Genomic DNA, 12,235 nt, shown 5'->3' with positions numbered 1-12,235 from the left:
ACACACAAACATTAGTCATCATCTTACGCGCGCGCACGCACACACACACACACACACACACACACACACACACACACACACACACACACACACACACACACACACACACATTAATCATCATCTTCATCATCCACACAGCAAATGCCCATGCGGCATGCCTGGCACAAGTCCTTCTCGTGGGGTTTGGTCCTCGCTTCAGACTCTGATGATGATCTCCCACTATCTTCATCATCATCCTCCTCGCGGTAGCAGTTTTTCCGAATTTTGTAAAACTGCCTGAGGAGGGCTTGTTCCACCTCTTTTTCCGCGAAACCAGGGAGATTGAATTTGTTGCCTCTGCAGCGAAGACAGGCCTGACCAAAAGGACGCATGATCACTGTCCCCTGGCCCCTCAGCAGCCGGTACCGGAACACCAACACTACCCGCGCTGAAGCCCAGGTTCTTGTGCAGGATGCACACTCAAAACTGTGGAGAAACGATTAGACTGTGTTAGGTCCAAATATATTTTACGCGCTTGCATCTATATCTTGCTCTTTCCACTTGAATAGCTACGACTCTGGTTGAAATAATACTGTGAGCGCCACATAAAGCGAACAGACACTCATGTATTCATATGACCTGCATATTTGAAAGTTTATAAATGTAGGACGTGCGGCACATACTTTCCACGGGCGCAATATGTGGAGACCTTCCAGCCTCTCCTCCTCTCCTCCTCGGTGACTCTGTCTGTCTGCTTGTAGTTGAAGTTGAGAGTCCACCGGTCTCCATAGTCCAGCTCATTGTCCTCATTCAGCAGTTCGTTAAATGTGTCCAACCATAAAGAAGCGGTCCATTCTGGACAAGAGAAGACGATAAGTTAAGCTGATGCTGTCACAAAGCAAAGCGGTCTGTTTTACAGTACACCAAAGATCCAAACAACCAGCACAGGTGCAAATTCTAAACTAAACCATGTTACCTGTGTCCATGTTGATCGATTGTCTGTTGACTGAAGAGCTTCCAGCTGATGCGATGAGTCGCTGATGTTGTTCGAGTGGTGAATGTGGCTCTGCTGCTGGAGCGTCTCTGTTTATATCCTGAGAGCAGCTGTGCGTTTGGAAAACGAAACTTAACATCGCTTTCATTTTCCATGCAGCCATGTCCGACCTAAACAAGCCGGTTACAACACAGTGTGCTCTTATTTAACTGGCACATTTAATTATTTTGTAGATTTTTGGTGGCTGTGGGTGAAAACTGAATTGGCTAAGAGGGTATCAGTGTATGATCGCCGCCTAACATCACGGGCAAAAGTCAGTCGGTCACCTTTGTGCTTTAGTCAAGAACAGTCAAGAACTACACAACCTCATTTGCTTTTCATGTCTAATCATGTGTACTAATCACTTATAAATCATGTGTAGTTTCAACGTTAACCACATTTGAACTTCATCTAAAATGTAGATGAGTGCGATAAACAGATAAACTGAGAGTATTCATGTAAAAGTGCAGTAATTTCTGTCTCACAAAACAAATCCAGAAAGTAATAAAAGCCATAAAAGAAGACTTGATCAGACTTAAGACTTTATTAGTAGCCACAAATACAAAGAAAACCACAAAAGTAATAGAATCACATACAGTACAATTAATGTGTATCATATAAAGACTGGTAACTTTAAAATATGAAGGAAAGGTTTGTGTGCAAAATGCATTAAAAAATCCCAAAAGAACCCCCCCCCCCCCACACACACACACACACAAACACACACATTAGTCATCATTCTCATCATCCACACAGCAAATGCCCATGCGGCATGCCTGGTTCTTCTCGTGGGGTTTGGTCCTCGCTTCAGGCTCTGATGATGACCTCCCACTATCTGCATCGTCACCCTCCTGGTGGTAGCAGTTTTTGTAAAACTGCCCGAGGAGGGCGTGTTCCACCTTCTCAGGTGTGTGTTTGGAAAGCGAAACTTAACATTGCTTTCCTTTTCCATGCAGTCTCCACTATTGCATCATTTACTTGGACTTTTTCCTCTCGATTCAGTGTAGTTTCAGTTCATTTCCAGAGTGTTTGCTCTTTTCAGTTTAGTTTTTATTGTTTGCAAATGTTTCAGTTTCAGTTTCAGTTTTTATCGTTCATGCACGGAGGACATATGTCAGAGGCAAGAACATCTGTACAGGTACAACAATAAAAACAAGCAGCCACTCTTAGTCCTGTAGACAACCATAGTCTCAATAAATGCCTCACCAGGCAAGTTTTTATTATTAATATTACTCATTTATTTACGTATTCATTTATTTCAATAAACTAACAGATACTGAAACTCAGGATATTTCATGTTCCTATTCTGGGCTTCTCTGCTCGGGCTGCTGCCCCTGCAACCCGGCGGAAGTCTCAGCTGACTGAAGATTGATCAGTGGTTGTTAATCAACGGTCATGAGAATTTGCATAATTATGATGAAGGAACTGACCTCACCAGGGCCGTGCAGAGAGCTTTAAAGGGGCGGGTGCTCAAAGTTAAAAAGGGGCATATTGAACCAGGCTGAATAACAACAACACACATTCATCAAGAATCTAATATGGGCAACAAGGCAAAGCAAACGTAGCCGATGTTTCACCTGATGGGTACAATGTTGCTGTTGAGGGGTTGCTGCTGATAGTGCTGGAGGGCAGGGCTGTGTTGATCTGAGACTGTAGACATTAAAAAGTCCATAGGAGAGATGGTAGCTGATTAAATGTCATGGGATAATAACAAAATACTAAGATTGGTGACAGCGCTTGGAACCATAAGGCAACAAAAAACTGTGAGAAATAATTTAGGCTCTGCCTGTGAATCACTCTTTGCTTCTCTTCTTCCTTCCATCCCATCATTTCATATATCACTCTCCACTTGCTGTCTATCTGAGAACAAGGCACAACTTGCTATTGCAATAAACTATAATCTAATTATCCACACCTAACAACTCTTGCACTTAATCTATAATAAAATGATGACAGAAAAATGTTATAGCACTGCCTTTAGTAGCCTCACACAGCTCCTGCTGTTTCCTCCTCATGTCCTTACCAGGCATGTCTGGACAATGTTATATCATGAGTAATAATTTTAAAAAATCCATATACATAAAACACACACATGCACGCACACACAGTGACATTTTAGACCTTCTTCAGAATACTGTATATACTATGGGCATCATGGTGCTGATCCAGAATCCTTACATTATTATTTATTACTAGAGCTACAATAATAAAGCAATGAGGAGGGGGAAGTAATAAATATGAAATAATGTCATTATGATGATTCCATTTGTTTCACTATCCACTCTGTGCAGGGCAAAGTTTATTACATTTTTAAACCGTAGAGATACAATCATTTTACTGCTGTAAAATCCAAATTTTGTCTTATTTAAAATATAAATCTAATATAATCTGCTTCTTAATGTATGTTCTTTAAAATACAGTGTGTGTTTTTTAATATATTATAATTACAATAATGCATAATTATGTGGACATGCATATTAGATCGTTTTTAGTGAAATATAATCCCTCCAGAAAGGCAGGAAAAGCTCTGTAACTTACTTTAAAACTAAATATGTTCCCTAAAACGGTGACAGAGCTACAGACCCATGACAGCCTTACACAGGTAGCCAGCAGCTATGACCAGCACTACTTGTGCAGTTAATAAAAGGACAGGTAATGTTTGTCGCGCTGTTGCACACACAGCACGCTCATTTGTTTCAGTTCGTCAGTTGCCACAAGACAACTTACCAACGTGTACGTAATAAGCTAATACTCCTGGGTGCTATACACTACAGTGCACGCTGTACACCTACTTACTGGTTTTGTCGCATCAGTCTGTGTCTCTGAGTTAACTTGTGTTTCTCCTACAGCTCCGGACCGCAAAAAATGCGCGTGCTCTTTGTGAGCTCGTTCTCGGCTTGTAACCAGCGCGTTCTGCCGTCAAGGGCGATCATTGGTTAAACGTGATCATGTGACTGATGCAAGCCAGATCCTTTTATTTAGCAAAACTGTGATTAATAGTTAAATAGTATTGTTGAGGGGCACAGACAGGACTCCGCACCCACACACACATTAAAAAAAAAAAAAAAAAAAAAAAAAGTTGCCTCAACAAAAGGGCAGTTTGGGCACCCATCAGGAAAGGGGCGGGTGCTCAAGCCCCTCTAGCCCCCCCCCCCCCTCTGCACGTGCCTGGATCTCACAGCCCTTTGTTCCTTCAGTGGGCTGGTTTCAGGCATTGTGCAAATGTACTGTTTATAAGGTTGGGGAAACCTGCAGTCAGCTGAGACTGAATAAGTCACTTGGATGAGTGACGAAGCGTTTCTCCCACTGAAAACGCTACGTCCAGATGAACAGAATCAACTTCTGGACAGATAGGATAAACTGAATCAAATGATAGTGCACTATCACTGCTGCTCATATCAGGAAGTGCATCCAGTGCAAAACCTGTGCCAGGTCAAAAGATGCAGATATGGGAAACAAAGGAGCTCCTGCAGGAGTCAGGAGAGTGTCCTGAAGTGTTACTTATTACCTGACATAAACAACTGCTTAAATATGAAGTTGAGTTTTCTCATGTGTTCCTGATTCTCCTGTGACTTTCCTCTGCGCTGTGGCATTCTTATCTGAAAGCACTTCACACCCGTGGGGAATTTTCTCCTGTGTATTTTGTAAAAACACCCCGGAGCACAGTCACCTTCAGCAAAACTGCTGCATGTCTGTCCTGATAAGCTCTGTGATAACTATAATCTTTGGCTCATTCCTGAATGTTTGGATGAAGAAGAAAGCTTATCAAACTTTTCTAATTGTTTTTACCCAGTTTTAGAGCTTCACAGGTGATTTTTACTGTTGTCTATTAATTTCTAGTAAATTAAGGGGAAATAATATATATTTAGTATTATGTCTGTATTAATGATGCTTTGGATGCATTTTATACTTGTGCCTCTGTGTTCTGTGGTTACACAATATTTGTGCAAAAAATAATGAATGAAAATAATTGAAATGTTTGTAAATTATTCTTTGAAAGTGAAAATATGCTCTAAACTTTCGCTGTTAAATATTTTTCGCTGCTCTCCCTTTTTGACTTTACACGGTAACAACAATAGTAAATTAAAATAAATGAAAACAATGCAAGGTGCTCAGAATAGGAAGCCTGAAGTCATCGAACCAGTATTCGTGCACACGTATGTCAGTTTAGTAGTTCAGGCTTTAACATTCCTGTGGACTCGAGCTTCCTGTGGTGTTTTATATTTTTATGTGTAGTTTAAGTTTATTATCACGTTCCCTTAAAAAAAAAAAAAAAAAAAATCAAGGCCAGCAGTTTTGTAGCTCAGCTCAACATAATGACAGTGCTGGATTTTTCCATATTTGACTCAGGTTACTCTAAATTTGTGTTACGTGCAAATAAATCCTTCCTGAACCAAATCTCTCCTCTCGTCAGACATCTTGAAACATCTGCAGGAACTTTTTTTGGGCAGTTCTTTTGAAGGATGATCTAAATTAATTTCAGCTTCTATAAAATCCCATCCCATAAATCCCATTTATTCTCATGTCTATTACAGTAAAAGATCAATTCAAGAAAAATAAAAAAATAGATCGGAGAAACCCAACTTGATCACAATTTCACAAAATTTTATTACTTAATTAGTACAAATACAATACAATAAAAAATATAGAAAATTTATCATATCTGGTGATTGGTCCTGTTTTTTTGTTGTTGTTTTTTTTTTACCACACCAAGAACCTTCATAACAATAAAAAGCCTTTAAACTTCAAATTGCTGAAGAAAATTTCATGTGCAAACTGGAAAAGGAGGCTGTCATGGCACTCACACTTTGATAGACACGCACACGCGCACACACACACACACAAACACGCATGCACACACTTCTAGCTGTCATCCTGACAGCAAATGCCCATACAGCATGCCTCACACAGGGTGTCCTCGTGGGGTCTGGTCCGCACTACGGTGGACTCTGTGGATGACACATCATCGTCATCATCATCCTCGCCGTAGCAGTTCTTCCTGATTTTGGCAAACATCCTCAGCAGAGCATGTTCCACCTCATTCTCGGAAAATCCACCAAGCTCGAAACCATCTTGGCACCGACGACAGGCCTGACCGAAGGGCCGCATGATCACCGTCCCGCGGCCCCTCTGAAGCCGGTACCGGAACAACACCACCACTCGTGCTGAGGGCCAGGTCTTTCTGCAGGACGCACACTGAAATCTGTGGAGAAGTGATTAGATACAGAGCACAGAGTTATTTTCAGCCTAGTAGTTATCGCTAACCTTGCTATCTCAGTGTAGGCGTTCACTTTTCCCATATCGCAGCTGCTTTATCATATTGCTCTTCTAAACCGTATGACTTTCCAGCCAGATGACTTTATAGGGGAGGGTGGATGGAGCCAGTATGGTTGAGGTTGGATGGAAGGATGATGACAAATCACCACAGGTCAAATCAGTCCTTTTCCCCTTCTTTCTCACGCTTATCATTTGCTTATTGAGGTGTGACTGCCACGTAGAGATAAACCACGAGGAATAAGAAATGATAAGACTTTTTGTGCAATCCTCAGTTCTGTTTCTAGAAAATGAACTGCTTCTTGCCCCCCTTGTTCCTCATTAATTAAATGAACGTTGTGCTTCCTTTGAGTGGAAAACAGACTAGGAGACACACAAGGCTTTAGTGGGCAGTCTGGCACCTCATGGGTCCAACTTTCTTTCTGATTTTAGGTTAGAAGAAGAAACTCGCTCAGGTAACTTATTTAACCAGGTGGCAGAACACGTTTCTCTCCATTTGAGTAGACTGCTTTGTGAGACAGCTGTCACACAGACATGTCATCAGATCAGCTGTTTGCTCATGTGGACAGGAATGGGTGGAGACTGCGTAACCATAGCAAGGAAATATTTGTATCTATGTCTCCTTTGCAGCATATGTATTAATATTTTCAGTGACTGTTACCTCACACAGGCTCTATTTGAAGGAAATTAACGCAAGAAATGTTGAGAGTATTCAGGGAACGTACTTTCCACGGGCACAGTGGGCATAAACCTTCCAGCCTCTTTTCCTCTCGTCCTTGGTGACTGTGTCTGTCTGGCTGTAGCTAAAGTTGAGAGTCCACTGGTCTTCATAATCAAGCTGATTGTCCTCATACAGCAGGTCATTAAAGACGTCCAACCATAAAGCAGGAATCCATTCTGCACAAAGGAGTAAAAAAAGAAAAAGAAAAACTAAAAACACAAAAACAAACTAAACTACACAACATCACTGTCATTTGGATAGAAAAAAGCAAAAATTAAGAAAAAAAAAAAGCAGACAGTGAAAAATAAATGTAAAAAAATCATCAAGCTCATCAAAAAGCTGTTTTCCCCTCCTCGGTTTTAAATTAAGAAGTTTAACGCTGCTACTTAAATGCTGACGCAGCAGCCATGGTGATCAAAACAAACACTGCAAGAAATTAAAAAAAATATTTTTTTCCACCTCATATTAATAAAATACTCAATGAAATAAATGATGTCTTACCTGTGGATCTGCCCATGCTGCTCGGCTGTGGATTAACTCTGTCCGCTGAGGTGAAACGTCGACGTGAAATAATCAGCGTTTGATTCGTGAATGTTGACCTGCAGGCAGCTTCTGTATATATGCTCTAATATCAGCTTTGGCGTGGAATCGAAACTTAACATCAGTTTCATTTTCCCTTCAGTCTGTGCGAAAATATGACGCAGAGCTCGCGAAACATCAACAACATAAACAAAGTGTTTGCGCCACAGTTTGATCCCAGTTTTCCTGACGTTTGAATATGCGTGCCCTATTTTAGAAGTGGATTTTATGAATAATCTACAGCACTGAATCATGCACAGAGTCGTCAAAACATTAAAAAAGGGCAGCACAATAATGTGAGACTCGGTTAAAAACATGATTTCATTTATAGCAATATCAGTGAAAGTGTAACAATAAACCTCAGAATTACAAGATGGGAGTTAACAACAGTTTATTTATTTATCATTTTCCACAATTGATCAATTATTTTACCCTTTTCAAGAGCTCCTTTTGTATTTTTTAATTTTATTGCTATCAATTCTAAGGAAAAACACGTTTAGTCGCCTTCGTCAGTGGATTGCGTTTATTATTCGAGGTTTTTGTTACATTTTGAAGGGATTTGCAAACTATTTTAAACTTCAGCTAAGAACACTTTCAAGTTCCGCCCAGTAGAGGGCAGTATAACACAGATAGCTAACACCATGCTCCACTGCTGATGATCCTCTGGAGCTCAGTGGAAACAAGTCTCTAAGGACTCTGGACTCCTGTCATAAGATGGTTTCTTCTAAGCAGGATCAGCTTTCCATTACGATACGTAAGTGTGGTTACATATAACATATTTAGTATGGCTGGAAAGTTGGGGAGAGGAACCACATAAGGTCGTACTGATGACTCTAAATGACCCCCACAAAAGTCACCTGCTAAAAACATCCACAGATATTTTCTGTCTTCAGTGATCAGGGTACATTTCTCTAAATCCAGTCATAGGTCGAACTGTCTCGTCAGCCTGTTTTGTGGCAGATAGCCATCATTACATCGCTGCATGTTTACACCTTTAACATTCTTAGTCACCTGCTGGTCTGCAGTTTTATCCTGCAGCCCACATATGACACTTTGGCAGAGTTCAAGTCAGAGTTATTAGTACAAACAGAACCTCTTGAGATTTGCAGTCGTGGTCAGAAGTTTGCATCCACTCATTAGTGACTTAAATCTTAATGTGATTTTGAGCTTTTGATAAATTCTTTGAACTGTTCTTTTTCCAGGGTCGAATGACTGTATATCACACATCTTTAATAATAATTGGGTGCACAAGTATTAATTTATTTTGGATTTTCTCTAATCCCCACAGGAGCAAAATTATATATACACTCACTTTGGTCTTTTAGTAAGTGGTGCTGAAGGCTCTATAGTGTACTTTAATTTAAAATAGCCAAGAGCTGTAAACATCACATGACTGACTACAACTGGCAGTTTCTCTTTGCAATCATAAAAAGGATTTGCGTAACTGCACTCACTGGATTGACTGATACTCAGAAGAACAGGAAAGTTCAAGATCCATTTCCAAACAAGTACTGATTCCAAGATCATCAGTTCATACATTTGCAAGTACAAGTTTATTCAGATATGTCGCTACTTTGCCAAGGTCTCTGGGAAGACCCAATCTGTCACCCTCAGTGACAGGAAATTGGTTTGGAAAAAAAGCTATTGTGCCAAGATTGACCATGAAGGAGAGGCCACGTGCCTGTCAAGCATGGTGGTGGTAGCATCATGCTGCTGTTTTATTGCTAGTGGTACAGGTACAGTGTACAAAGTGGATGCACTTCTTCAGCTTCTTTTCAAATCTAAGGTAGGTGTTGGGTGTACCAACAAAACTGGTTTTGGATTGGATAAAGCAGATTAACCTTAAGCTTTTGGCTTTTCAAAACACCAACCTCAACCCTCCTGAAAATTTGTGGACTAGGCTGAACAGCCATGTACGTGCCAGTAAACCAACCTATCTAAATGAACCCTCCTGCAAAGAAGAGAAGTCAAATATCAAGCCAGAATAGAACCAGAAGCTTGTTGTTGAAGTGCAACTTTCAAAGGTGCAGAGAAATGACAAAATATTAGTGGGGCTGTATGTATGGATACTTCTGACTCTGTATGGATTAGAGAAAATCCAAAATAAATTCAAACTTGTGCACCCAATTCTTGTCTTTTAAAGTTATTAATATTGTTCGTGGTACAATCTTTCCACTTTGGAAAAAGAACAGTTCAAAGAAATTATTAAAAGCCCTAAAATTACCATGGCATTCAAGTTAAAGGTGAGTGTCTCTAAACTTCTGACCACAACTGTGAATCTGAAGCACGTTTCATGTCTAATAAGGTTCATCCAAAACCACATTATAAAGGTCTGAACTTCACTTAGGAGTCAGCAGTGATCCGTGAGGTCCTGGAACAAATCTGTCTTGTCTGGTGACATTCATGTCCAAAGGTGGACCAAGCCCTCTAAAATATGTCATATTACCTGATATAAAACTATATTTAAACCCCCCCCAAAAAATAGTTGTTAAAGGGAAGGCCTCGGGTGTTCTTGTTTTCCTTTCCTTTTTGATTGACTGAGCAGCAGCAGGTCACAGCAGGCTTTCAGTCGAAAGGCATCCAGCTTTGATAAATCAGCCCCTTGTTTGCTCAGACTTTGTGTCCGTCTGTCTGTGAAGTTATGCACATTGTTTCATAAATAATCATTACCATCACATGTGACAGGTGGTAATAATAGCGTTAAAACAACAACACCTGCCCAAAGTATGCAGTGGCGCTGGTCTGTCATTTCTCTGCATCGCACCAGCAACACATACTTACTGTAAATGAAAACGCTGCACTCTCATTGGGGACTTTCCTTCTACCTGAGCTGTTTATAGTTCATAACAAGGGCCCGCCCAGTACTAAAAATGAACAGAGTCTCCTTGGAAGGCTTTAGGCGTCAGGCTTCAGGCTCTGGATGAAGCAGAAACGCACACAGTCACACGCCAGTTTGTCAAGCTCATTAAATTAAATTTAGATCCAATTAACAGGGATTATGCAGGTGTCATCTTTTGGAACAACATAAAAAATATAATCAGGTCATTAAACACTCGGATGCACCAATATTTATCAATATTTATCATCAGACCCTGGGTAGTAATGGTGAATGCAGTGTTGTATTGTTAGCATTAGACTCCACGTTTACTCAAACTCCACAGAAACACAGCTCCCCCCCCCCACACAGCCACCTACAGTACAGTGTACTGTACAGCGTTGGGCACCTTTCCTCTCGGCACAGTGGTGTAAAGATGACCTCAAAGCCTCTGGCTCCGGGGAGTCACCTTATACTCCGGTGTGACATTACATCGTGAGAAAAGCATGCTGGGAAAGCTCACAGAGAGCAGTGTGGAGACAGACAAAGAAGGGCACACTCAAAGAGCAACCTCCTCTTATTGTTGCTCCTAGAAAATGGTGATTAAGTCTGCACTGGAAGCTGCAGCAGACATGGACACACGCGGTGATAAGACATGAAGTCAGATACAGATACTCCTGATTTTGACTCATATCACTCTGTTCTGCACTCTGAGACTAAAGGAAAAATGTGACTATGAAACGGTCACAAAGAGAAAAATGCCATGGTTTATTAGGGTCTCCTAGCAACACAACAGTACAGCCTTCTTGTTTGTTTGACTGATCACATGACGTGAACTTTGCGGTGGTTTTGGGGCTTGTGGTGCTTTTGAATTGCTTCGTATTATACACACAAGCACAGCACCATGAACATAAATGGGATGGACAAAAATGAGAAACGCCTCCTTTAATGGCATAAACACAACTGTGACATTTCTTTACCTTTTGCTCCCAGGAGGGCCAGCCAGTCGTGAGCAATGGTTCTCTGTGCTTTCTGAAGGTTTTTCAAAGTTTTTCCTTGGACATTGGCTGCCTTTTCTCTTATTTTCAGTCCAGTCCTTGTAACTGGCCATTTTCAGAGAGTCTTGTTTGTGTTTTTACTTATTATACTTCTTAAAACCGACGTATGAATCAGCATCGGCGTAAAAAGGCATCCCTAACTCAAGGGATGAACCTGTGTTGTGTTTACACTTAACAGAGAATCAAGGAATCAATTCTACATTTTCTTTAGACATTTTATTTGGAGAGGTATTCTCAAAAACTAATTAACGGAAAAAAAGTTTATCTGGCAAATATTGACTTTCCAGATCCTTCAATAAGTCGCTGCACCTATTTTTCATTTTCCTGGCAAAGCATAAAGAAATGAGGAGTGTCTCAAAACTTTTGCTCTATCTATCTATCTATCTATCTATCTATCTATCTATCTATCTATCTATCTATCTATCTATCTATCTATCTATCTATCTATCTATCTATCTATAAAAAAAAAGGTCACAGGATTTCTTCATCTTCATCTAATTCTACTGTCAATATTGAAGAAGCCTTGTCAATAAAGGTTTTTTGAATTCAAATATACCTGACACAGCCTACTAAGCCAGCCCTGCTAAGGTGCAAGCTTGGATTTAGCTCCTGTCTGGACCTGCATACCTGTTCCAAGCCGGCTGGGTGACTCAAGAGAGGGAGGAGATCAGGGGGGAAGAGAGAGGTTGAGCAAGGAAGAGAGAGTGTGTAAAAAAGAGAGAGGGAGCGAGAAAGCGAGAGAGAGGTTGGGTGTGGTGAGATGCCTTGAGCACATT

The 12,235-nt window shown here is 40.7% G+C and overlaps 2 protein-coding genes across 2 annotated transcripts; both read right to left on the bottom strand.

Moving 5' to 3' along the window:
- Positions 1-30: 30 nt before the first annotated feature.
- Positions 31-1,085, bottom strand: LOC120726700 (receptor-transporting protein 4-like). Its single transcript, XM_040020490.1, has 3 exons — positions 956-1,085; positions 663-834; positions 31-465 (listed from the first exon to the last, which is right to left on the bottom strand). The coding sequence occupies exons 1-3, from the start codon at positions 963-965 to the stop codon at positions 111-113; spliced, it is 537 nt and encodes a 178-aa protein (XP_039876424.1). The 5' UTR covers positions 966-1,085; the 3' UTR covers positions 31-110.
- Positions 1,086-5,699: 4,614 nt separating this feature from the next.
- LOC120726701 (receptor-transporting protein 3-like) lies at positions 5,700-7,871 on the bottom strand. The gene is made up of 3 exons (XM_040020491.1): positions 7,509-7,871; positions 7,012-7,183; positions 5,700-6,215 (listed from the first exon to the last, which is right to left on the bottom strand). The coding sequence occupies exons 1-3, from the start codon at positions 7,522-7,524 to the stop codon at positions 5,876-5,878; spliced, it is 528 nt and encodes a 175-aa protein (XP_039876425.1). The 5' UTR covers positions 7,525-7,871; the 3' UTR covers positions 5,700-5,875.
- Between the last annotated feature and the right edge of the window lie 4,364 nt (positions 7,872-12,235).

The sequence above is a fragment of the Simochromis diagramma genome, unplaced genomic scaffold (genome assembly GCF_900408965.1).
Source record: "Simochromis diagramma unplaced genomic scaffold, fSimDia1.1 OVJJ01000753.1, whole genome shotgun sequence".
Classification (NCBI taxonomy): domain Eukaryota; kingdom Metazoa; phylum Chordata; class Actinopteri; order Cichliformes; family Cichlidae; genus Simochromis; species Simochromis diagramma.
This window is presented reverse-complemented; position numbering and strand designations above follow the sequence as displayed.

Bases quoted from the DNA above. Each gene is read 5' to 3' on its own strand.
- LOC120726700 (XM_040020490.1), bottom strand. The intron at 466-662 runs GTATGTGCCGCA...GTTTCTCCACAG, and splicing joins ACATATTGCGCCCGTGGAAA to TTTTGAGTGTGCATCCTGCA.
- LOC120726701 (XM_040020491.1), bottom strand. The intron at 6,216-7,011 runs GTACGTTCCCTG...ACTTCTCCACAG, and splicing joins GCCCACTGTGCCCGTGGAAA to ATTTCAGTGTGCGTCCTGCA.